At 44.4% G+C, this 27703-nt stretch overlaps 1 protein-coding gene across 6 annotated transcripts in view; it reads left to right on the top strand.

The window, feature by feature from the left end:
• The window catches only part of LOC118302802 (A-kinase anchor protein 13), a 98848-nt gene that overhangs the window by 12736 nt on the left and 58409 nt on the right, over nt 1-27703 (top strand). For 5 of the 6 annotated variants that reach the window (XM_035629245.2, XM_035629247.2, XM_035629249.2 and 2 more), the window contains exons 2-8: nt 4338-4381; nt 13840-13993; nt 16217-16374; nt 16784-16955; nt 22440-22623; nt 24106-24295; nt 24563-26660. In XM_035629245.2, the coding sequence (XP_035485138.2) occupies nt 4349-4381; nt 13840-13993; nt 16217-16374; nt 16784-16955; nt 22440-22623; nt 24106-24295; nt 24563-26660 (2989 nt within the window). In that variant the 5' untranslated portion in view covers nt 4338-4348. The remainder of the gene's footprint in view (nt 1-4337; nt 4382-13839; nt 13994-16216; nt 16375-16783; nt 16956-22439; nt 22624-24105; nt 24296-24562; nt 26661-27703) is intronic. The other variant, XM_035629248.2, reaches the window with a different exon arrangement.

The following is a 27703-nucleotide window of genomic DNA, read 5'->3' on the forward strand; positions in this document are numbered from 1 at the left end:
AGACTCTAGTGGTACCCTGGTATATTTTAGCTTTAATTTTAGGTTATACAGGTCCACTCAGATTGGAGGAACTGTTTGCTACTTCAGACTGACCAACTAGCTCAGCTTTATAGCCACACTAAAGAGGAAGTATGGAAGAATGGTGTAAAGTTAAAGGCTTGTCTATAAATCCAAAGCAACCAGTGAAGCAATGTCACCCTTCGATGATGCAGTATACTGAGTCAGCTTCCTTTATGTGTAACTCAGAAACTCACAAACAGAAGTGATCATGTGAATTCGGAAAAAAGAGCAAGAGGATATGGAGAGTAGGTGGCTTGTTTCTAAAGGTTTGACGGTTAAAGCCAGTGTATTTCTATCTGAAGTGTCGTCATCCAGAGCTTTAACATATAGTTTTGGGAGCCGATGCAAACTGTTGGTTCTGTCCTTCAAGGTACTATATTAAACATTCAGGAAACTCTTGTAATCGGAGACGTCTGTGGCCGTTAGATGAACTGCAGTCAGTATCCTGTTGCTTGTGCTGTCACTCCGTTGGTAGGCAAGAGTGAGCATCCTGGCTATCGTATGTCAAAACATGACATACATGAGACTGGATGTGATTGACCAGCACTGTGTTGATAGATGAGGAAACTTAAGTTACACTGTTATTGGTATACACAAAAGTTGTTTCATAAAAAAAGAGTAATATTGTTTTCAGCTGACTAGGTAGCACAACATAAGCTTATGACGCTGAACAAATCCATTTAACTAGCTTTAAATTAATACATGAAAATTGCACCACATTCTTCCATATAGTACCATTAACAACTGTTGAAGTGCTGTCGAGCTCAGAAAGTGACCATTACAGTTGCAGACTGAGCTCTCGTGTGCAGCTGCCAAGTGTGAATACGTACGGAAAGCAAAGCAGATTGTAGCTGATAAAGGGCATGCAGCCCAGCAAACCTTCCCTGGATGAACAACGTTGTCAATGCTGTTGCCAACAACGACCGGTGTGAAAGTAATAACATACCAACTTACAACCAAATATTTCTTATTATGCAATGAGTGAGGTAATGCGGTGGTAAAAAAAAAGGACGTCAAATAAGTGAATTGTCTAAAGCGACCTGTCTGGTTGAAGCATCCTTGAGCATGGCCCCACCCATGCATGGTCACACGATGCGGATTGGTCATAAAGAGCAGCAGAAGATGACAAATGTCTCAGATATCAAAATGTGGAAGAACCAGGGAGCCTGGTGGGGACATAATGTGACAGAGTCTTATTAGTCAAAGTCGTGCATGTGGTGAGGAAGCTGGTCCCTGGCCCAGTGCACTTAAGGCAAGAGGATTAGACTCCAGAGTATTATTAGAGCTACTGATTATCCCCTTACTTGATCCGCCTAATTCTAGTTCGAGCCCATTTATTTAGCAGAAAAGTGGGAAAAAAATGTTTGGATTGGGCTGAATAATGTGAATTGGCCTCGCTGTGCTTCAGTGCTCCGCTGAGTCCAGCGTCGACTCTTTTGGTGGACTCTGCTGAACTCATTAGGTCCTGGCCTTTTGTCGCTGCCTCCTCAGCTGTAGGGTGCATGTGATTAATGCACTGCTGACCACTGAGGCCAGCAGCAAGGACTTGCTTTAGTGCCAGAGAACAGCAAACAAAAGAAAATTGTCTCTCAAAATAACTGGCTCTCAAAGCCGACCGGTCCCTTGACTCATAGATGAATGCAAGCAATATCTCTTCAAAAAGTTCAATAAAAAGGTTTCCAATCCATTTGTCCTCAAGTCTACAGCTGTAATATGTTTGTTTGGATGTAATTACACACCCAGTGCCTCCGACCTTGTACCCAGAAAACAGCTTTGAGACCTGCGTCCCAGACTGGGAGTGGGGAATCAAACGTGAACGAGCGCCGTTAAATCCTACTAACCGATCTGCCCGGCATAAACCCCATGCAGACGAGGCAAAGCAGCGGGCTTCGGGGGGGGTTTACTTCCTTTATTTTTTGCTTGATGAAAAGTTAATGGGTGATTAGTGGAAGCAGGACCCTTAAAGCTCACAGAAAGTCACCATTTCCTCAGCCTCTTTGTGTAAACAAGCACAAGCAGGTTGGATGATGAGTGTGTGTGCTATGTGTGATTTAGTGTGTGCATGTTCTGTACTCATGCACTATTAACAGTGTTAGGATTACTGCCAGGGTCAAGTTTATCTCTCACCTTGTTGGTAATGATATTCTGACTACATACATTTTGTTGGACAAAACAGTTACCTCTCGTAATTGAGTAACTTGTTGCCGTGGTTGTATTCTAGTGAAACACAAATAGCAGCCATTTTAAATGAGAAAAGAGCAACACTGACATTTTCCAAGTTTGTCTTATCTTGATTAAGCTGATCAGAGGTGTCAGCACCTGTCTTTACTGTAACTGTGAGCTAGCAACAGTTCAATCTGATTATCCAAAGCATAGAGATGGAATAGGAAGCAGAAGTCTCCCTTTAGTCTCATTTTAATGTATATAAAAACAATCTGCTATGACTAATATTTTGTTTAACATTGTTAACCCCCCCAAAAAGTTTTTAAAACCCCTCTGAAATGGGGCTGGAAACCATCCACTCTCTCTTTCTCTTTCTCATTGAGGAATTCTATGAAAGACTTTGAATATTCATGATATTGATATGACAAATAACACAGGCCGTGCGCCCCGCCCACCACAGCTGCTAGGTTGACCGGTGGAAAAATGTGCGCAACAATATGGCTAGTGGCAACATCGGCGAGATCCAGCCATTAAACTTTCACGAACTGCTAATTCTAACACTAAGTGTCTGCTGACACACTCGCCGTCCTATTGTGGATGCGCTGCCTCTACGTGCACTGGAAGTTCACCGGTTTCTTTGCTTACATTTTGCATATTTGACAGCAATTGGTTTTCTGTATTTGTTACATACCAATTCTAGCCTCGCCCGGGATTCTTTGAATTTCAAGTTGCAGAGAAGTGCACAGAAATCTCCTCCTCCAGGAGAGGAATGTGAAAACATCTCTACAGTGACAACATTTGCACAGATACAAGTCCCTATAAGCAATGTCAGACGTTTTAGAGGACAAACTTTTATAAGTGGATGGGGGCATTTTGGGAAATGTGCTTCACTTTCTTGCCAAGTTAAAAAAATAAATAAGAAGAATGTTGCCAATGAAACACGGCTAGAACTGTTGGCATAGCTTAGCACAAAGACTGGTAATAAGATATAATAATAATAATTACTGAGCTCTAGTGGTGCTGGAAGGTGGACTTTGAACAGTCTAGTTGTTTTCTAGTGTTATTGTAGCATTTTTTGGATGGTGCCAAAAATGTTTTCAATCATTCTTCTCATCAAACATCAGCTCTTGAGGCCAGTGTAACAGAATGTCGACATATTATTACTTCATATGGTTGTTATGACTATTCCCTCTGTAAACACTTGCTCATTAACACATGCAGTAAACACATTTTTGTAGTTGTCTTTCTGGTTACATTTAAGTTGGACTAGTTGTGTATTTCATCTGCACTTCCCGGGGTCCTCGGAAATAACACAAATATAGTTTGATGTGGACTGGATGAGCGGGTTTCATTTGTTATTAGAACATTCACCAGACCTTTGCCAATCGGTGATCACATCGTCCATTGACGATCTGTCAGCACCAGTGACTCAGCTCAGTGATTTAAAGCCCCCCATTGTGCTTCGTACTTTGTGCTTCAGCTGTGCTTTGAGCTCAGCTATACTGACATTCTCCATCCACTGGAGGTAATCAGATCGTCTATCGGTGATAGTAATATCATGGTAAAGTGATATTCAGTCTTCCTTTAGTCACACAGTCTTTGGTATTGGGGCAGGGAGCACATAGTAGGCTTATCAGAGAATTTCTTCTTACAACAATGGCTTCATTTACTCTGTGGTGTGAGAGGAGTGGCTGAACCCACAGAGTTGCAGCAAGCTGTCGGTTTCAGTGAGAAACCTCTGATGTCAGTGACAGTCAACTGACTCCACGCTTCTTGCCCAGCACCAAACAGCGGACAAAGTGACTAGCGAGTGAACACACAGTGAAGCGTGTAGCAGCTACACAACCAGATATTTCCCTCGGGAGTTGTTGGAGAGCAAAACGGAGCTAAAATGAGAGCGAATATTTGTCAGAAGGCCAGAGACATGGCTTCAAATGAATGCTAATGTTGCTCCTTATCTGATGCTAAATAGGCGCCATGTTCTCTCAGCCTTATAAGGTACTAATATGTTAATACTATGTTGACAGCCCAAGCAGTCAACACTGATATTGCTTCATGACATTACCGATAGCATGCATCAAGCTATAACTTCTCATTTGCTCTTCTCTTTACAGTGTCCAGGGACATGAAACTCAATCCACAGCAAGCTCCATTGTATGTAAGTATCACTTTACATACTTCCAGAGAAGCAGTTTCTCCAGTGTGCAGAGTTCTGGGTCCCCCCCGAACGCCACTAAACACCCACGCAGGTTTTTTTTTTTTTATGTCGCCCACTTAGACCTGTTCTCTGGACTGCGTGTGTGTGGACAACTTGCACCTTTTATCATCATAGTTGGTTTACAGTCGGACATCCTCACGTCATTCCTGGAATAGCTCCACCTTCCTGGACTTCAAACTGGGAACAGGTTTAATTAACTGCAAGGGCTAGAATTTGCTGTGTGGGTGCGCAGGGCCAGCTAGTGGAGAGCACAGCATTGGGCTGCATACAAATCAGCCGGCTATTTTAATATTTTCTGGCTGGCAGATACACGTACGAGTTTGTGCTCATCTCACTGTCCTCCTTTGGGTAGTGCAGTGGTGGTGTTTTACATGGTATCAGTTAAAGGAAATAAGAACCACTTGGTGGTCTGATGATCCCGCAAAAATAGACTACTATGAGACGAGAAAACAACTGGATGTGTGTGTGTGTGTGTGTGTGTGTGTGTGTGTGTGTGTGTGTGTGTGTGTGTGTGTGTGTGTGTGTGTGTGTGTGTGTGTGTGTGTGTGTGTGTGTGTGTGTGTGTGTGTGTGTGTGTGTGTGTGTGTGTGTGTGTGTGTGTGTGTGTGTGTGTGAGAGTGAGAGTGTGAGAGAGACACATTTCTGTAGCCAACTTCAGAGTTACTTTGTGTAGCTACAGTGTCTCCTGGGGTCTTGGGTGTTTGACAAAGAAGTAAAAGGCCATCGCTATGCAGAAACAAGGATGTTACACAGTTAATTTCCCTACAGAGCTGAGCAACAAGTGACACTTTGTTGATGTGGAGGATGAATTTCGCAAAGCATCAGCCACATTTCTACGCCTCGTTCTGATCCTGACCAATGATATAAGGGCCAAATGTTGATTGTCATTCAGAGTGAGGTTTTGTATTTGTTAATTTATGATCCACCCTTGTTGTAACCACTTTCATGAGCTTTAGTTTGTCTAAACCTGTTTATGCATGCTGTCTTCCACCAGGTGTTGGCAATCCCTTTCCCTGGAAGATTTACTTTTTCTAGAATGTACTTTTTCTTTGTTTGGTTGCTCCCATTATGGGTTTGCCACAGTGGATAATCATCCGCATATTTTGATTTGGCATAGTTTTTTTATGCTGGATTCTCTCCTGATACAATCCTCCCATTTATCATGGGACCAGCACCAGGATCGCAGTGGCCCGTACATCCTCACTGGCTTAGTTCAAGGAGTTAAGGATCGAACTACCACCTGAGCCAGGGCCACTTGAGGCCATACTAATGTTTTTGCTTTAAAACACCATTTTAAAACTAAAACAATCTCTGTCCACACAAGCGTTTTAGGTCTGTATCAGAAGATGTTACTGTCCGTACCATTCCCCACAGAGCTGAGCAACAAGTGACACTTTGTTGATGTGGAGGATGAATTTCGCAAAGCCTTAGCCACATTTCTACGCCTCGTTCTGATCCTGAGCAATGATATAAGGGTCAACTTGTTGATTATGTCATTCAGAGTGAGGTTTTGTATTTGTTAATTTATGATCCACCCTTGTTGTAACCACTTTCATGAGCTTTAGTTTGTCTAAACCTGTTTATGCATGCTGTCTTCCACCAGGTGTTGGCAATCCCTTTCCCTGGGAGATTTACTTTTTCTAGAATGTACTTTTTCTTTGTTTAGTTACTCCCATTATGGGTTTGCCACAATGGATCATCATCCGCATATTTTGATTTGGCATAGTTTTTTTTATGCTGGATTCTCTCCTGATACAATCCTCCCATTTATCATGGGACCAGCACCAGGATCGCAGTGTACCGTACATCCTCACTGGCTTAGTTCAAGGAGTTAAGGATCGAACTACCACCTGAGCCAGGGCCACTTGAAGCCATACTAATGTTTTTGCTTTAAAACACCATTCAAAACAATCTCTATCCACACAAGCGTTTTAGGTCTGTATCAGAAGATGTTACTGTCCACATTTTATGCTGGATTCTCTCCTGATACAATCCTCCCATTTATCATTGGACCAGAACCAGGATCGCAGTGGCCCGTGCATCCTCAGTGGCTCAGTTCAAGGAGCACTACCACCTGAGCCACTGGAGGCCATACTAATGTTTTTGCTTTAAAACTAAAACAATCTCTGTCCACACAATCGTATTAGGTCTTTATCAGTACCGTCCGTACTAACACACCTGTAAATGCATATTATGTGACCATTCATGTACATTGAGCATGGTGTTCCGGTGTTAAGTGGAAGCAGATTCTCTACCTTGAAGTCGTTCTCTTGGTTACAGAAAGTGCTACAAACAAGCAAAAAAATGGTGGGCAGTAAGACGAGGGGTTTCTTCTCCTGAGTGGTGTTTCCACCGTAGGAACTGTACCCAGGAACTAGAAACTAAAGGAGGAACTCTGTGCCTTTCGACCGCAGGGCCGAACCAGGGTCTAAATTTGTTTCCTGGGTAATTGATGTCCCTTGAAAAAGACCCTGCTCGGGAGGTAGTACCAATCGAAGGTTCAGGAACTATGGGGGCGGGGCTGCAGTTCTGAAGAATTGTGATTGGCTGAGTAGTCGCCGCATTTTATTTCACCCGCCAATGTTTAAAAGCCGGTGTTCAGCTAAAAGCTCACTAGTGTTTTGTTTTTTCACCGCGCTTTGTCATGACATGCAAGAGAGAAGCTACGCTACTATATGCTACTATGTATGGTACTATACTTTAATGTTGCTTAACATGATGTCATTATTGTTGTTGTATGGCCTTCGTCTTGTTCTTACCACCACCTATTCGACTGGGGTGTAGTTACTGCTTTTCCATATGTCATCGGCTTGGTTTGCATAAGCTTCCCGGGAATTCAGGCCGTGGTGGAAACACAGACAACAATGGGCCACAGGAATCCTTTTAGTTCCTTGAAGAGTAGTTCCAGGAGCTAATAGTTCCCGGTACTTTTGGTGGAAACGCAGCTTTGGAGTGGCGACGAGGTGGAAATGTTACAGACTGAAAATGTTTAGGAAGTTTTGCCTTCATCGCTAGTAGACTAGATATGACAAGAACCATTCAGAAAGCAAATGTGGGTGACTGCATCATTGTTTTTCCAAATGTCTCAATTTTTTGGAGTTTTCTAACTAAAATGGGGCGAGCAGCATTTCCAAATATCTCTGTTTTAGGCATTTGAAAAAATCCAGAGTAATTGGGACGGCAGCTGTAAATATAGCAGCAATTATGCGTTTTTAAAACTGAAATGAAGTTATTTGGGTGTAGACTTACTTTTTCCACAATGACTTGAGTCTAATTCAGGTTGTCCTCCCAGTCGATTGTGACCTGAAAGCCTCAGGTGGAGGAAGGCACCTGGGTGGTCTGCCCAGCAGTGAAGCCAGATGAGGTGGCTCAGGTGGAGGAGAGGCAGTCTGTCGCTGAGGCCCTCTCAGATCGCTGAAGTACCTGCGTTGTCATGCAGAATTTGGCAACCACCCTGCAGAGTTTCTCATCAGCTTTACACCTCGAGCCTCATTTGTTGGCTTTGCCTAACACTTGTTACCATAGGTTAGGGTCAACTTTTGGAAGCTTTGCTTTATGGCTCATTTTCAGGGTTGTTCTTACAAGTCATTATACAGAGCAGCTTTTGGCACCTTCGATCGGTTTGAATAAAACCACAAGAAGCCTAATTTCCTCTTTCACAGAAATACTTCTTTTCCAGGAATACACCATGGACTCAGGCATTTTCCTCCTGTGTTTTTTTTAAAGATCAGAACGTGTAGTTCATTTATATAATAAGTCCAATTTCAGCCAGAGTTCAACTCATCCCAAACATTCTGCACTGATGCATATTTACTTAGGTTTGTATACGAGCGAGGTGGGGACATTATTGAGTGAGTGTCTGAGTAGTCTCGCAGGTAAAGGGAGGCCAACAGGAAATGAGATAAGTCCGAGGCATCTGTGTCTCAAGAGGCTGGACTGGTTCATACATTAACCACCCAGATAACCTTATCTGTTGTTTACAGTCTCTTCAGTGGAACCAGGCGAGAAGTCAGGCCTAATTAGACATCAGGTTTTGGACACTTATCACAGCAGTTCACTGTGAGATAGATCACAGGGGTTAAGTAGTCGACCTGCATTTGTATCTGTTCAAAATACACATTTAGGGAGCTCTGCATCTCTGAATGAAGAGGACACCCCCACTTCATAGGTCAACACAGTTCTGGCAAAAAAAAAATAGGTATTTGGCAGAGAAATCAAAACAAAGGCTGATTCTTTTTTCTGTAAATTGATTTAGCTCTTTGAAAATGACTTGTTATTCAATAACAGCGAGAGAGGAGCTCTGCATACTAAACACGGCATTGACATTCTCGGCATTTTGCACACACACTGCTTTCCAGAGCGGCTCACAATGAAAATGAGCATTTGGGGGTTTTGACTCTTGATACAGGGCACATGACTGTGATCACAGCAGCAGCTGTGATGAAACCTGTGACCTCTCTACTATGCGATGCTCTCCAACTGCACTGGCACAGGGATGATGGATGCTTTATGTTAGAAGCCTTCGTGCATTGCGAAGTGTAGGTTGTGTGTAATTTATTTAGTAAATTCTCCGGGGATTTTAACATGTCTCTAGCCTTCATCAACTTGCCAACGTGCTGACAAGGTATACTTAAATTGTCCCCGAAGCTGTCCAGAGGAAACAAAAAGCCGCAATGTTTGTGAGTAAACCATATACAAGGTTGCGATGTTCTGATTCCAAGAAAACCTATCACTCATTAGTAAAATGTGTGAATGCCTGCAGGGATGACTCACGCTGTTAGGCCAGTGAAGCCATAAACCTTTAACTTTTATCAGGTCAGCTCCTTGAAGAACAACACCTTGATGTGGTGTCAATTGTATGTTTTTTATTATTATTATATAGCCGTTTCTATGCAACCGGATGGAGGAAACTTTAGTAACGTAAGTAACTGATGGCATGGGATGCCTTGACAAAGAGTTTGGTCACGAGTGAAGTGAGGCAAATCTCCACATTATGCTGCCTACCGTGAGATGGGAATTCATTTGAGCTGCGAAGTTAGCTCTGAATCATGATTAAAAAGTATCCTCAGTAAGAAATCATATCATAAAGCAAATGTCCGAAGGCCTCAAACCAACCTCTGCCCTACCTGGATGGTTGAGCCCAGTACAGTTGCAGAGTGTGTGGTAAGGGGTACACTCTCGCATGCATATTTAAAAAAAGAAAAAAGGGGGCTGGGTGCTTAGCCCTCAGCTGTTCTTTTGATGTTACCTAAAAGCTGCCTGTTCACCATTGAAGTTCCATGATTAGCAGGTCAATGCCTCAGCAGGTCACTTTGTTAAGCACTTATTACCAGCAGAGAGCGCCGTCATACGCTGTGGCTGAAAGAAATCCATTAGTGCATGTCGCACCGCTTTAAAACCGCCGGCTGCAGTTAATATTGACGAGATTTGATGAGATTTTCTCAGGATTTTTCTTATTGTAAGACTTATTGTTATTGTAGTAGTTGCAGTTTGTGTGTGTGTGTGTGTGTGTGTGTGTGTGTGTGTGTGTGTGTGTGTGTGTGTGTGTGTGTGTGTGTGTGTGTGTGTGTGTGTGTGTGTGTGTGTGTGTGTGTGTGTGTGTGTGTGTGTGTGTGTGTGTGTGTGTGTGTGTGTGTGTGTGTGTGTGTGTGTGTGTGTGTGTGTGTGCTTGTTTGCATGTTTTCCAAAGGTTGCTGCGCGCAGCTGTGCTTCCTGCTGCAGCTCCAGCAGCTGTTTCACATCTCTGTTTCTCTGCCTCCTTCCCCTGCCACCACGGGAGCCTCCGAAAAAAGACTCACAATGATCTCATTCAGCCGATACTCTATTCTACTCTGCTCTTAAGTCTCTCTTCTGTTGAAATAAGTTTCAATTCACACGTCGCAGATTGATTTCAAGCAATCATTACTGAGGAGGTAAAAAGAAACAGGAGCAGAATGGAAAAAATACAATGTTGACTTCATTTTATGAATTGTATTATTCATTTAAGGGGTTTTCATGTGTGGTTTTTGCAGGGTTAAAAGAAAATCAGTGACTTATAATGGCTTTCACAAGGGGGCGGATATTGCATTGGACAAAATAAGAGGCTGCTGTGCTGCTGTCAGAAATAATTTGTGCATCTATTGTGTCAAAATGTAGCAGATTGTTATTGTGACTGAGCCGCTTTGCCACCAGAGAAACCATTTCTTCTTTTGCTTCTCCTTTGTAGTGACGATATATAACTTATTTCACACTAATGCATTTTCATTTTCACATAGAGTGCCAATTCACACCTCCACTCAGGTTCCAATGGGCTCAGTAGAGCAAACCCCTGTTGAGAGACTGACTGGATCCTGTATTTTTTTTTCATGACCTGCCGTATAGTTTGTAGGTAGTTGTAGTGATGAAGATAGGTTATTTTCAGTGTTCTATTGTTTCTGAAGTTGGCCTGCAGCAGCATTTGATACGCATCGTTTTTTCTTCATTTGAGATCAATCTATTTGTTTTCACAATCTCTAATTTACCCCAAGCATCTTTTTCTGCATTATGTTGTTTAAAAAGGAAAAAAAACCATTTTCATAAAGGTTTTCAGTAGAATGCATGCAGGGATGACGGCCACTTGTCAGGCAAGTGTAGCCATAAACCTTTAACTTTTATCAGGTCAGATCCTTGCAGAACAACACCTTTTGATGTGTTGTCAATAGTATGTTTTACTATTATTATATAGCAGTGGTTAGTAACAGGATGGATGAAACGTTAGTAATGGTTTCATATGTGTCATAAGTTTTCACAGTAGACAAGGTGAACACACCGATATATAGGCCAGTATAATGTTAAAATTAGCCGGCTGAAGTATCGGTCAGGCTTTACTAATTCCTGGTCGGGCTTTTGCTAATTGGCTTGGTATAAGTGATGAGCTTTTAATGGAGAGAATGTCATGCCTGCTGGCTTCCATCCATCCATGCCAGTGCCTCTGCTCTGCTTGTTATAGCTGAGACTCTCCGTGCATAGCAAAACCTGCATCCTTCATGCTGCAATTTGGTGTATTTAGTCCTGGCTCTCAGAAGGCTACTGCAGGCTTCTCTTCCTGTGGCCTCTGGCTATGTGGTCATCATTGAGCAGCGGTGGTTTGCCAAACAGAGACATGGCCACCCCAAAGCTGCTGTTTAGCCTCACTGCTGTCAACCTGCTGACTCCCCCCCCAGTATGGGACAATGCCTTGAGGCTACCACCTTATACGAGACAGAAGAAGCACCTTTAACCCCGACTGTTAAGCTCCCCGTGACACCAGCCTTCACAGGCTGTCCACATCGGACCGGGCTGGTAAAAAGATTGCAGCACTGGTGAGATCAAGTGGGATGAAGTGTCCCATTATTCCTCCTCAGTGTTGACGAGCTGCAGTCCCCCAGTGGAAAACAGCTAATTTTGAACAATATCCCTCTTTTATGCTGCTCCTCCTCCTCCTCCTCAGTCTGTCCTCAGATGACACCACATCATAGCCCACCACGTTCAGGAACAAGGCAACCAGTTGTCACGTTGGAAAAAAAAAGAAGCCGGCTACACAATAAACTGTGCATAATTTTATTTTCACATTGCAACATTGGCATGTTGGCAAGACATTTCATATTATCCATGAAGACAATGTACAGTTGCTGAGAAAAGATGTAGACGCAAATTGCTACAAATTGATTTGTTTGATTCTCAAATCAATGATGATTGACACCTTGTTAAGCACTGCCCCCATTAGTTACTGTTGTTTGTTTCCTCAACTGCAGCAAAGCAGCTTCCACACAATAAATATGTGTGGAAGCTGTGTGGTTTTTAAACATAACCTGCATAATCCTACAGTAGGCCGTAAGCTAGGTAGTAAGCTACTTAAGATACTGTTTGCAGACAAACACACGCCATCATTCATTTTATTATACATTTGGTCTTTTGTTTTTTTTATTGGAAAGGCTGAAAAAGAATATCCCCCACCACCATTCAATATCTCAATTACTCAAACCCCGTTCAGACTGAAGGTAAATGCGTTGGGTCATAAAGTGGGAACGTATGGCTGTGAAAAGTGAAATCAGTACACTCAATAACCGTTGTTTATCTGCCATAAATGCAACCGTTGACTTAAGGTGAAGAAAGTCCCCAGTGTGAAGTCGGGCTCTGGAAAAAAGCATTGGCATTGATTAATTTCCCCAGTGAAAAAGCAGGATTAATTAATGAAAATCACAAATGAAGAAGTGTTGCCTCCTACTTTTGTCAAACTTTTTTCTCTCTATCCTCCTCCTCCTCCTCCGCCTGACAGAGCTCTCGCATTGATTCTTCAAAAAGTCGAGCTGCTCCTGCATTTTTCATCACTTTCCTCTGTCTCCGTGTTTGTTTGTTAATGACTGGGATGTGCCGCATTTCAACATCAATAAGTCATTACCATATTAACTTTGAGGCATTAGAGTAATTGCTGTAAACAAGTGTGGTTGTCCAAAGACTGGCAGGCTCTCCAAAGCATTAACGCTGTGGCCCTGTTAAAATCTGTTGTCCAGATATCCAGTTGATAACTTGGTCCAGTTGTGAAGGATTTTAGTTCACACGCTTTAGAGCATGATCTATCCCAGTCATAGCGTCGAATCTGGAGCCTTGAGGAAGGCTCTGTAACGTCTGGTGGGGCTGATTGTTGAGAGGAAAGATGGCTGTGGTCTGTTCTTGTTGTGAACACAAAGCAGCTTTCTGCTCTTTAATTTATTCCGTGCATGTTTGAATGTTTCCTCAGTTATTTTGCCTGCCCTGGCGGAATTTTTTTTTATATATACCTGCTGTGAAATTCACACTGTCACACACACACACACACAAACAAGCCCCGTCTCTTGGGGTATCGTGTCTCTATGAGTAGGTAGTGCATTGCTAGAGAGCCAAATCATCAGCATTAGTAGATCTTGATACAAGCACGCTGCATGCTTATTGGCTCATTGAGTATGAGATCCACCGCTTAGTTGTCAAACGTAATTCAGTTGGTGCCAGAAAAGTATTAAAATCCGTGCCCTGCTCCTGGTCACGTTTGATTTCATGTATGGCTGAACAGATAAACGTACACAATTGTGCTGCAAGAGAAGAGGATTGAGTTTGATTAGCTCATGGTGGTTTTTCCCTCGTTTGTGGAACTAAAACCTTACTCGCGTTCAGGTTCAGAGAGCACAAATCTGCTTGTTTTAAGAAAACAGGTACTGTTTCTCTATTCTAACTGCAGAACCTCAACATGACACCAGCTTAAAATGGACAACAAAAACCATGACGAAATGACAATATACGCAAATTCATTTTGATATCCCTCTAAATATCCTTTTTTATTTTCTTGCTCTCATATGTTGATCTCTCTCTCTCTCTTTTTTCTTTCTTCTTTGTTATTTCCTCTCGCTGTCTGTGTGTCTCTGCAGGGGCAGGGTGTTATCACGGTGCAGCTCGCTGATGAGGAGCTAGCTGCAGATGAGGAGGGCGTCGACTACTTCCTTCTGTTTGCTGGCAGCACACAAAGGCACCTGACCAGCACCCTGAGGAGCAGTCATGACACCTTGCAGGCAGTGTGCCCCGGTAAGCCACCCCACCCACAATGCTTAGTAGCCCCCTGTCATATCTAATGGACCTGAAAGGAAGGCAGCTCCACTTACAGTATTCGATTCATGCTGAATCTATTTTTAATGTTTGTCAATGTCAAGAAAAGGAGACAGCCTTTGTAACCTTTGGAACCTTTGATTAAATCAGAGTCTGGGTAAATAAAAACATCATATCAAATTAACGTTCTCTGAGCGTAGCAACGTTGCAAACAAATTCACTCAATATTCCCGCAAACAATAATCATATGAACCAAAAAGTGAAAACAACATAAGATCTCCTGGAGGGGTCAGACCTCTGTAACCATGGAGTGTGAAAAACAGGAACTCAACATTAACAATAAAACATGGCAAAAACTTTACTGTCTTAAACAGTTATTGTATTTGGGAATATGGCATTAATCCCCCCCTTGCACTGCACAGAAATCATCGGGCAGTCAAGAGTTTTTAAAGCCGAATAAGAAAGTCAAAGCAATAAACGATTAATCATCCACTTCCACCACTGTCCTCGTTTTTACACCAATGTTGTGATTTTGAGAGGAAAAAAGCACCTCAATCTTTTTTTAGCCTGGCTCATACATCACTCCCTTCAGAGCACATCCCGCTTTTAGCCGGCGCCGTTACTCCGAGATACTTTCCCTGAGGTGAATGAGCAACAACAGGCAGCACTGAGATCGAGGGTGAAAAGGTCAAGGGACACAGTAGATAGGTGGTGGAAATACAGAATACTCGTGATCCTTTTGTCAACAAGAGTTTTGTAGACAAATGTTCGGGAACACGTACGAATATAAGATGGTAGTGACACATGAAAACTCTTAGTTTGCCTTTTATACGGGGGGAAAAAACGAGGCAGAACATTATAAACTGTGTAATCTTTTTAGAGCTCGACTGAATTACAGTCGCCTGAAGGTGGGTGGGAGGAGGGTTGACTCCACGGGCAGATTAACTCCGCTTCACTGCTTCCTCCGAAGGGGCCGGTCCTGTGACCAACCAGGAGGTCGCAGGATAGAATTCCCAGGTGTCCTGGGAAAAACCGCTGCCGATACCCCGAGTAAGCGCCTCAGCTTGGAGTTAGCGCTGATTTGGAGCAGAACATGTCTGTAGGGACACTGACGCACAGTGAATGAGTCTGCCATGGTATGAATCTCGCTCCCGATGCAGGGGGCGCTGCGGAAGTCGAGCTCTAGTCCAGCTTCTGTTTTACAAAGTAAAATGACGTGTCTGGCATCAAAAGTGGTATTTTGGGAAGGGAAGTGGATTAATGCAGAAGAGCGTGTAAATCAGGAGCAGGTCTGTCAGCACCGAATTCATCCACAGTGCAGCCATGCAGAGCCTTTTATTCCCTGTTAGCTGTGTTTTGACATCGGCCATTTTGAGGACTACCCTCTTTGTTCATTCCTTTTTATTGTGACAACTGAAAAAAGCAATTAGCATGAACTTGAATTCAACAGATAGCCTGTTGTGTTGTTGTTTTGCTGGTAGGTCAAGTTTTTGATTTGTGACTGCTGCACTAGTGTTGGTGGGGATGCATTGGGAAAAAAAACCATTTAATGATGTCAATTATTATTTTGACTAATGTGTATTAATTAAATTGGACTTAATTCAGTAGTGATGGCCCACACTGTGCTGTCGCTGATTATTGTCTGCAAACAACCGACCGTGGCTGTGTCAGTGTGAGAAAGTCTTCCAAAGGGAGGAGATGTTAACATATTATTGTCAAGCTGTTTGTACCTACTTTGCTTTTCAGCCCTTGTTTCTTCTAATGATTTTTTTCCCCCACAGGTTACAACTGCTGCACATTTACTCTCACAGTTCTGTTATTGCTTATTCATTTTGCCGTCACGTGTTTTAATCATTTCCGCATGATTAAAATCTTCCTTAACTTTTCCGGAAGGGCTGCATGTGAGAACGCAAATGGTTCTGGATCTATTCCTGCCAGCCCTCTTGTAAAACTTCCGAAAATTGTCAGTGAGCCCATGTGAGAATTAAGTTGGACAATCCACGATGAGGGAGTTGGTGCCCCTCGCCTGAATGTTCCTCAAAATCTTCCTGTTGGTGTGAGAATGTCTGACTCGGACATTCTCCTGCTGCGTTCTCTATACGTGAACGACAACACACATTTTCCGGAGTTCATGTCTGAGAAAAATTATGCCTAACTTTAAAAATGCTTCCTTGTGTCCCTCCTGTCTGTATTGTCCTGTAGCTCATGACTGCTGTGAGGGGGTGCTGGTCACCTTGTGCTCTGTTGCCCGAGTTGTCACCGAGGTCCCGGAGGAGCTGAGCGTCGGATGTGTGGCTCCACTGGCCGAGCAACGATTCAGCTTTGTCCAGGATTTGGCTTTTGACATGGCCCAGTTTCTGGTGAGCAACAAGTCATTTCCATTTCTGAATCGTCTATAAAAAGAGCCACACTGACGGCTTAATGCCCCACAGTTCTTGGTATTCAATTAATGAACCTTTCATCTTTTTATATCATCCCAAAGAAATTCAATATTGAGCTTGTTTTGCAAGGGAGGAGAACAAAATGAAATGTCTGGAGCGCTCAAACTAAAGGCTTCTAATGGGACCAATTTGACTTCTTTAATCTTGAAATGATTTGTTTTTTGTCAACACAGTGCAGTTATTGAGCTTATCATGATACACGCTGTTTCTTAACTACACTTTACATATTTGACATCTGAAAGTTGATGCTCTAAGGCTGAGTGCCTAAAAAGGAAATGCCAGCAGGAGACTAAGCCTCTGCTCCCCCTCTGTCCAACCTTCCTCACAGGTGAGCACGGCGGGCCGGACCAACGCACTCGATGGGGCACTGATGCTGGATGAGTGTCAGATTCCCCTGCAGGAGTGTGAACGCCTGGACGAGAGCCTGGCGCTGGCCCTCCACCACCTCGCACTGCCTCCAGGATGGAGCTTACTGGGAAACAAACTAACCAACAGCACTGGTGAGGCTGGAGGGCAGTGGGCTGAGTGTGACACGCGATTTCCTCGCACGGCAAACGGTCTAATACTCACACAGGATGTCGCTGATAACTTCGGTCCTGATTTGGTGCTTTATGAATACATTTTAGTTGTACAGCAAACAAATGACACACGTTTGTGTTTGTCTACGTGCCACGTATCTTTCACAGTGTTGACCAGAGGTCAATGAAACTTGATTGATTACTCATCATTTTGTTATTTCATTTTCAGACCAGTGATACAATTACTGGTCAAAACATGTTAGTGCACGTCATGCAATTCACTGTCACTTACATGGTGTGTGTTTATTGCACTCCAAAACACTGCCGCCATTACGATAACAGTGACCGAGTGGAACTGAAAACCTTTCACACTGAAAGTGGAAGCGCTGATTTTAATCATGGTCAGCCGTTAACCCCCCCCAACACTCAACGCATGAAGGGAATTTGTGTGGATATGGAAGTTATTCGGTCTGAAATTGGTCATGACACAACCTTTGCCCGACCTCAACACTTTGAATGTCAAAGTTCCGTTTGAAGTGAATTTGCTGACAAAAGCCAGCAGGGACGACTTGCTAGTTTTTTTTTTTTTAAATCAAATCATCAGATGCCATGATTTCTACAATGTAATTAGAAGAAGAACATTGTTTAAGAATGAATTGGAAACACATGACACTGTACATGACACTTTTTTCAAAGTATGAAAATATTTATTGAGTCGTCACACAACCCCAACCCTCTCAAATGCGGAGCGCATCAAGTGAAGCAAGACTCTGTGTCTGATGTGCGTCGACACACCGACAGTGTGTGTACGCAATTCATGACAGAGCGACTTCTGCTGTGTTCGTTGTCTTCAGTATTTTTTCACCAGTCATGTATTATAATAACAAATAAAGCACTTTGTTCTGACAAGACACCAGAAGCCAAAGTAATTACATTTCTTACTGGAGGGGAATTCCTACCTAATAGACTACTTGTAGTTCAATATGATGTATAATCTAATAATATATAGCTTGTAATAGGAGTACAGCATATGGTAGCTGCCGCAGGCTTTGCTGTGTCTGACGCACATGACTTGAGCAATGTCGCGACAAGTCAAGGCTACAGCTGATATCACATGGATCCTACCAGAGCTGTGGCCCACTGATGGTGTTTTCTCTCAGTTTCTGATGCCAGTGGAGATTATCAGCTCATTTTCAATAACACACATCTCGCAAAATCATCTTCGCTGCAAAAATACTGCTCAATGTGAACATGCCTGTCTGTGTCACAGTGGAGAAAGAGAGAAATGCAAACAAGGCAGTCACACGAGAGTAGTCGGTAGCAGAGATAAAGTAAAAGTAACCAGGATGTAACTCTTACATGAGAATTAAACGATTGCATGTGTAGTTCACAGTTGCACTGCATCACAACGTAAGGGGAGGGTTGTAAACATAGTAGGAGGGATATAATTAAGGCACGACGTGGCCGTATCACTTGTGTCTGAACGGACTTCTCATCTTGACTCTGGCCTCAGTACGAACAGAGCTGAGTATCACTTTGCTGCAGTGCAGCCAGGCAGCAGTTTGGTTTGAAGAAAAATTGGCATGTCTGGCCAAACAAACATATACATCTCTAGCAAAAATCAAATTGCCAGTTTTTTTTCTTCCCAGCTGTCGACTCTGACGACTTTAATCAGTTAAAGGAAGCGAAACGCGCTGATGTGGACGATAACCTCTGCGAGGTAATTGCTCTCCGCGAAGTAGAGTAAACAAGACTTTTGGGAGTAGTTAGAGCACTGCCGCCGCCTCTGGCTATTGTTAAGGTAATAGCTCACGGTTCAACTGTACCAACCCAGCAGGATTTTCTGAAAATGAAAAAAAAGAGCAGACAACTCAGTCATATTGAAAAGTTTACACTCTTTCAAATGTTTTATTCATTGTCGGTTTGGAGCCTGGAACGGAAGCTCATCAAATCCCATTTTCTGTAATGAACTCCCTCCTGATTAGATAAGATCCACTGTTGTGAAAAGTGTTATGGCTATTTAGAGATGGACACACACACACACACACACACACACACACACACACACACACACACACACACACACACACACACACACACACACACACACACACACACACACACACACACACACACACACACACACACACACACACACAGACTCCATTGGATTGAAGTCTGTTGTCGTGTTGTTGATGTGGAAGGCAGTTTCCAGCTGGGTTGAGTGATGTGCGCTCTAATGGGCTCGGCTTCACAATATGTCAGCGCTTCAACACAAGACGCTCAGCTGCGGTGAACTGTGGGGAGGAAGAGAAGTGCATTTCTGCTCTCCATTTATCAGATCTGTCAGATGATGGATACGCAGCGGACTGAAGGTGGAGGTGACGGTGGTTTATCTCAGGCATCCTTCACGCCGTGGGCACGCAGCAGTCACTGATCTCGCCGTTGCCAGCCATCTATTATCCTCTGGGGAGTTCAGAACTGTACATGTCATTAAAATGGCGAATGACACCCAGTTAATTCGCCGGTTTTGAACAGTTATTAGAACGGTCATTACTATCCCCAGTCAGTCTATCTGTATCCTATGGTTTGTCCGTTAATAACAATGTGGTGGTCGTGCAATGAACACTGGTGGCCACAGGCCTTCTTTTGTTTCCTGCTGGAACAATTATTAGATTCTGCCATCCATTTTACTCGCTTTTTTTTTATAACGTATTTGTTGTTATGATCAGTCATCAACAAGACTTAGAGCTCTTTTTATTTTCATACATTTTTTATCTACTTTTGTTAATTTTTGCCCAACAAGGTCTCCGCCCCATGCCCGTGGTTCAGAGGGGTTGTGCTTTGTCTCTTCATTAATCATGGGTGTGTTTTGTTTAGTAATGCGATAAACCTATCAGAGGGCCATCTCCCATTTCCTTTAAAAGCCAGGTGACTCCGCACTATTTCAGATTGCTGTCATGAGACCGGATTTACCAGGGAGTAAGAAAAAACGCTTCACCACAGAGGAAATGGTTTTGCTTGGCACACAGGCAGACCACGTGTGTGTGTGTGTGTGTGTGTGTGTGTGTGTGTGTGTGTGTGTGTGTGTGTGTGTGTGTGTGTGTGTGTGTGTGTGTGTGTGTGTGTGTGTGTGTGTGTGTGTGTGTGTGTGTGTGTGTGTGTGTGTGTGTGTAACAAGCAGTGTGTGTGTGCGCATTGTGTGCCTGCCTATGTTGGCACATATTTCTATCTTGATAATGTGCCCTTAAAATAACCCTAAAACTACCCCACTGACTTCAGACCAGCGTTTGGTTGGTCAACAGCGCAAATGATTTCCGCTGCTTCAAGATGGCATTGCACCAACAAGTTGCCTGACACCACACCTCATTTTAAGACCAACACACGTACGGGCACTCTGATGGGTGCAAGCACATTTGCTATTTTACAGCTCATCCTCAAGGGACAATGTATGCGTTTATGTACCAAATATCACAATACAGTTTTTGAGAAACTTCATTGGACCAAAGTGGTGAACTAACTGACTGACTCATATTTCCAACATTAGAGTCGTGTCGGCATTGCACTGCAAAAAAAAGTCCAAACATTTGCTATTCTCATTTGCTCTACCTCTTTCCTCTCCTGTGTTTATCCAGGGCTTTGACTGTTGGTTCATCAGAAATAGGAAAATGTCTGTCTCTGTGATCAGAAAACTGAAGATTTCTTTTCTGTTTTCTGACACCAAACGGAACATAGAATAGTTGATACTGATCTATTCAGTTGTTTGTTACAGTTAGTCTTGCTTAAGTAATTGAACAAGAAGTAAGGGGTAAAAAAAACATTTGACCATTGTGTACCCGCCGAAGCCACAGTAACTTGCAGCCATCTCATTAGGATCTCTGCCAAGGTGCAGTGAAGCCATTTAGGTGACTCACGGTGACCCGACATACTGTACAGCCACTTCATGTCGGCGCTGTACTGCAGCAAACTGGCTTTAATTACCCCTGTTTAGCAGCTGAGCCATGGTACAAAAATGTCTTGGCCGTTACGGCAGCTGGTTTCAAGGAACCACCAGCTAACCCAACAGCAGAGCATTTCCTGCTGCTGTGTGCCACCTCGCATTCCAGTCCAACGTCGTTTGGCCAAGTGGAGCAATTCCATTCGACCAATTAGGGTTGAGGTTCATCAGAGCAGCCTGGCCCAGTGTAAATGGAGTGAAACATCTCATCTCAAGAGACGACCGGCATTGTAAATGTTCCCCTTATCATTATTGTGGTGCTGATAACAGAATCTATAAAGATTGACACTATTTTATAACTGATCATACTGTTGGAATCTGCACAAACCACATTTAAAAGATCCTAGAAATAAATTTCATAGGAGTTGCAAATATATGAGGTTGTTTTTTTATGGACAACAACAGAAGAAAAATCCCCCCGCTCCCAGGCAGTGACAAATGAAAGCAAAATAAGTAAAACACAATCTTTGGAATAAACAACCGTGAAGAGACGCTGTCCAGAGGAATCCGCACTCTGCAACACTATCGTAGATCGTTTATCTTCCCCGTTCCTGTAGTTGCCGCCGTTATGAATAACCACAGACCAGCTCTTTTTGGTAAACACAAGCATTCCATTTGCATTGTGCTGTCTCCGGATGCTGAAGGTTGATCCTGCGACCTACCACACCACCGTTGAACGCACAGATCTCATCACTGGGGCAATATCCCATTAAGATTTGTATTACTCTCTAATGATCTGTATGTTCTGCTTTTCATTGTGAAATTGCCATTTACTTAACTTATCTTTCCCAATCTTTAAAATCAGGTTTCCCCTCATCTCATGGTGCTCTTTTAAGTTAAAAGATACTAATATTCACAGCAATGACGGAGCAGCTGACCGGAACAAAACACAGATTCTGTGTGAGACAAGAGAGCAGTTTATGGGACCAACCAATTCAGCCGCCGTGCACCCTGGCTTTAATGCTTAAGGGAGCTTTGGCGACAACCTGTTTCTTTGGCAGAAAGTTGGAGAGTGTGTGTGTGCGTGCGTGTGCGTACGTAATGAAGTGGAAAAATGGGAGTCCAGTTCACCTAATGTGGTTCACCTCTGGTGAAATGACATTGATCTACTTAGATTTTTGTCACATGCGACATTATTGTTGTGGTTGCTCTGATTTGTTTGTTTCATTATGTCGTTAGATATTGACCTAGAAAACCCGTGCGACGACTCTTTGTCTGAAGGACAGATGCGCAGACAGAGATGAGCTGTGGTTTTTATCAGTCTGTGAAGCTGTTGTGTAGCTGGTCACCATGGATCCGGTGCTGCTGTCGTTAGGCGGCACTGTGGTCTTGCAGCACTGCTGCAGCAGGTGATGGTATGTCAGGCTCCTACACCACAAACCGGCTACATGGAACACTGCGCTCCTCTGCATCTCTATTTTTTTTCTCGTGCGTTATTGTGATTTTCACCACTTCTCTCTTTCCCTCAGAACTGAATCCGCAGGAGACTCTGCTGCACTTCTCAGCCCGTCGAGGCCTGTTTCGGGTCACAAACTTCTTGCTGCAGCAGCCTGGAGCTAAGCAAGCCCTGAGATTGTCCAACAGACAAGGCCACACGCCCTCCGCCGTCGCTGCTTCACGGGGACACCGACGTCTCCATGAGCTCCTCACAGAGTAAGCACCAAACTGATGTCATAACGTCTATCAAAGGCTGCTCTATAATAAATGCAAAGTACTGTATAATAAGTACAACTTTGCATTGTGTTTCTTCTCAGTCTTGTATTGCTTGTTGGCAAATGTCTTTTTTAGTTAGTAAAAATTGCGAAAAAAACACTCAAATCTGTTATTTAGATACATGTTTTTTTTTCCACTTTTGTTGATAGGATTCATCTCACAGGATTCTTAGTTTCAGGTGAAATGACAAGCCTGTCTCCACTGCGTTGCGCACTGAAACCAGCTCAGAGTGCCAGTAAACATTGCCCTCTCCTCTGTACAAACAGTCTCGTGTCAACACGACGGAGGGTAGATTAGAGGCGTGGGTTCCTCCGGTCCCCGTAGGGATAAATTGTTTGTCGGTTGTCTTCAGGGAACAATGGAATCATCCAGCGAGCACCACCACATAACCACACTGCAGCCTAGATTAGCACTTTGGGCTGTGCGTTTGATAGTTGAGGGCACATTTGAAAAGTTGCGGGCAGCCATTGTTGTTCCAAGGGAACACGATTGATGGACGGGAGCCGTGGTGTCTGTGACCTGTTGTCGCTACCTCTCCGCAACCCCTCACCATGTGTGACTGTAATCCAAACGAAGTTCAGTGTTGACTTTTGAGTTTAATGGCAAGCGGGAAATATGTGTTTTGTTCGGAGTTGTCAAGTATTAATGCCTTCTCTCCGAGTGACTTGTGTGGTCAAATTCTTCTCATCCTTATATGTAGTGAAACGTTAAACTGCAGGGGGGAGACAACTGCTCTTTGGCAAATGAACTGAGACACAGTTTAAAGTGGAAATGGACACGGTTTATGTCTTCTAAGCACTCCACTTATCTGCTGCAGAATAGTTTTCACTTAACTCAAAATGAAGATGCCACGAGCTGAACGACAGCTACCACTTAGTGAGCTTGCTCATTGCCAAACGTGCATTTGCGAGCTGCTTTACAACCCTACAGCTCTCCCCCTCACTCTCTCTTTACGTGTTGGTGATTACATTTCCCTCATGAAACGTGAAGTCACTTTCAGCCTGGCTGGTGACCTCAGCTCCTGGGACTCCCAGTTTAAAGCAATCCCGCCCAGGATTATGCAAACATATCAGCCTGACTGGGAGGGGTCTCCACTACAAAAAACGCTGCACATACTTTTACCTTCAACACTTAGAGAAAATGCAGCAGGGGGGGGAGAAAATGTAATTTTTACTTTTGGACAGGCTTCAACTTTATTAACATTTACCAGCTACTTTATTACCTGGCAGGCTCTCTGTAGTTTGGTTGATTACCTGCTGAAAGGCTACAATAAACTTATATAAAAAACAACAGCTTTTGACTGCTGGCCTGTCCCACCCTGGAAATTAAAACAGCAAACACATGGGTTTTTGGAGAAAAAGTGTTGTGTGAGCCAATCAGGCTTTAGGCCTTTCCGAATGATCGAAGTCTATTTCGCCGCAGGGCTCACACGGACGCAGAGAAAGGAACTGCGGCAGGCCACCGGGTCTCCACAGACGCCCGGGTGATTTGCCACCTCCCCAGTCTGAACACACACACTCTGACGGTAAGGATCCGGCCCGGCCGCGAACCTCCGACCCTTCAGAAGAGCGTGGAGCAGCTGCTGCACCTGATATGCCATCTCCATGCCAAGGTGAGTCACACCACCCTGCCCCTTTTCAACATGCTATCTCTGCTCACGTTGGCTTCATCCAGGAGCTCTGCTGCCACTGAACATTGTGGGATTGTTTGTCTTTTCACTGCCCTCATTTTTTTAACCTTCAAACTTCGTTTGTATAACCGGTGGAACACCTTATGCAATCACAGAGCTGCCGATTGATAAGAACCAAGGAGCAGCTCAGGCGGTTTCTCTTAGGCAAGAGCTAACGCTTATCCTCCTCCTTTCTCTATTTTCATGCAGGGAGTTTCTGCACTGGACCTGGAGTTTGATTGTCTGCACACAGCTGCCGAATGTTGTGATGGCGTAAAAACAGAGGAGACCTGCGTGGGGAAAGTACAGCAGGCCAACGCATCGAAGTGTTCGGATACAACAGCCGAAGGCAGCTGGGTAGAAAACTGCCCGGTGGAAAGCAGCTGTACTGATCTAGTTCACGGTGAGACTGAGAAGGCAGAGAAAGACTGGAGTTCGTCTGTGAGCACTCCGACATCAGAAGTACGCCCCGAGGAGCATGGCCTCGCTTCCCTAGAGGAGCGGGTGTGTTTTAGTGCAAACACTGAGAGAAATTACTGCCAAACAGAGGAGGAGGGAAGAGACCAGCCGGTTGTTTCCACCCAGAGTCTGAGTGAAGGAGCTCGGAGTGAGGAAGAAAGGGCAAATCTGACTGCGGGAATCCTACCACCAGCAGGCTGCGGTGAACAGGCAGAGGAAACTGATATAGCAGAGGCTGTGATCCAGGAAGGACAGGAGGCCACAGAGGGAGAGGACAGATCTGAGCAGGAAGAGGAGCACAGCACAGCCAGGAGGAAGCAGGAGGAGGAGACCAACTGCGAGTCAACAGATCGTATAACGCCCAGTGGAGACACGGAAGCTTTAGTCATGGGCCAGTCTCCGTCGTCAGAGGGCTCAGAGGTTTCGGACAACTCTGATTCTGAAATGAAGGACTGCTGTCATGACGAAGAGACTCTCGGGAGAGAAGAGATGAAACTTAATGAAGCCCTCTGTGATGTGCTCTCTTCAGAGAAGACGGCGAATGACGGGTTAACAGAGCCCGTATCAACCTCAGGGGACCTCCCCAACCCATCGCTGATAGACTCTGGTGATGTAATCGGGGAGCCCGAATCTGCTTTTTCACGTCTCCTGATAGAAGGCCTCCACAAGGGGGAACCTCCACCAGACATAAACAGCCTGGAACAAAACCAGGAAACAGCTGGCAGGGATTACGCTACAGAGCAGCAGCGGGGCTCGGCTCCAGAAACAGATTCTGGGAATTGTACTGGAACAGCAAATGCTAAGGAACTAGATGGTCAGGATGTAGATGAACCTACTGGATGCCGTGTTGAAAACTCTCCTTTGCCTATGGATGAACCTGGCGAAACAGCAGACGGTCAGACTGCTGGTAACTCCATAGAAGATACACAGACTGAGCAAGTTGAGTGCCCGGCCCAGGGCGTCTCCAGTGACGACGATGGCAGTTTCCAATCGGTCGGAAGCTCAACCACAGAACTATTCCACCCCACTCAAGACAATGTCACTATGGAGGAACCGGTCTTGGCTCAAAGCAAGACAGCAGAACTTTCCTCAGTAGGATCCATCATGGAGGAATCAAATGATCTGACACCTGGTGAACGTGTTGCACCAGGTTCTCCCACCATGGAGGCAGGGCAGCACTCGGAGCCGGGCGCTGTCAGTGCGGCGACAGTGACGGACTGTAACTGGACCGGTGCTGACTCTGAAACACAAACGCCGTCCGGCACTCAGACAATGGGGGCCTTGAATCCCGAGGGCACGGGAGAGGACCTCGACGCGGAGCTTTCCAAAGATTATTTGTCGCCGCATCCAGTGTTGTCAGAGTGCGAGGACTCCGGAGAGGCCAAGCGCTCTGACCTGAATGCAGAGGTTGAGCATTCGGCGTCAGAGGTCACCAGGGGGGGCTCATTTGAACCGCGTCGGTCGGTTGCAGAAGAGACCGAAGTGAACGTCCCAGTTGGAGGTGATCATCCGTCAACGGAGGCCGGTGTTACATCTGTGGTGGCCTCAGGAGAGGAGAGTGGGCATGTGCAATGTGTGCTACAGGATCATTTGGAGATGAAGGCGGATGAAAGGTCACCTGACGAGGGATCAAGGCACTCGGAGCATCAGATCAATGTGTCCACGTCACAAAGCATCGCCCTGCTTTCAGAGCCACAATCTCCAAACAACGAAACATCCAATGAGCCCCTTGTCGAGAACGATGTGACTGAAAATCCAAAGACGCCCGATGCAGTGGACGGGGCCTCAGACAGCCACAACAGTGCAACCCGAGGTGGGCCAACGCTGATTGATCTCAGTGCAAGTTCAGGTTTGTTCTAGTGCTACACACTTGCATACATCACAGGGCCATCTGTGTGTCAAAGTCTCATTCCTAAACAAACAAGCTAAATCTGATTCAGTCCTCCTCCGTTGATTAATGGCAGCAGCTCCACAGAGCTAAATGCAAGGTCGCCTGCCATAATTGTGCTCGCAGAGATATTTGGCCCGTGTCACATCCTGTTGTGATATATTGCCTGAATGAAGTGAATATGTGTTTTGTTTAAATTTAAAAAAAACCCAAAAAGGGTTATTTTAACATTCCCTAAAATATGACAGTAGAAAATTCCTTCATCGGTTACATGTTGACATGTTACACAACAGGAAATACTGAGCAGTTTTATATCTTTCGTAACTTGGACCATGTGTAGTGTGAAAAAAAAATCCCTTTATATTCACATGTTCCCTATTAGGCTCCGTCTCATGCACACCCTGGCTGCAGTATATTGTATGTCAGCAGGGCGAAGTCACATTACCAGTGCATGTGACCAAGTCTTGCACGCGGAGCCAGGAGGCTGGGCTTCTCCAGAACAAACATACACACAGGCCAGCTGATGCGATCGTGGAGCAAACCAAGTGAACTTCCTGCACTCCTCTGTCGGGCAATTTTCACTCATCAGGAATAATTGTCCTGGACCCAAGTCCAATAAAGGAGAGGTCAAGGGCAAGGCTGGTGCTGTGCGTCACGCAGAGAGTGGGGTGTCATCATGAGCCAGGGAATGTATTTAAAGCCCGACAATGGCCGCGCGTCAGGTCGTCGGGTAGCATCACGAAGCTGTCGGCGACGGGCTGTCTGTCCTTTCATGTTTTGGGGTTTAAAGGTTGTGAATATCCTCCTTGATTCTAGTGGATGCTTAGAAAACAAAAAGTCAAAAGCCTCTTGTGGAGAGCTGTCTCTGAGACTTTCCACTTACCCTCTCTGTGATTTTCACTTACATAAGCGCACCAAGGCAAATTCCAGGAGACAAATCCATCTCCGATAATTATACAATATCATCTCTGGGCTGTTTGGTTTCTGTTTTTATAATCAAAGAA

This window comes from Scophthalmus maximus, chromosome 4 (assembly GCF_022379125.1).
Source record: "Scophthalmus maximus strain ysfricsl-2021 chromosome 4, ASM2237912v1, whole genome shotgun sequence".
NCBI lineage: Eukaryota > Metazoa > Chordata > Actinopteri > Pleuronectiformes > Scophthalmidae > Scophthalmus > Scophthalmus maximus.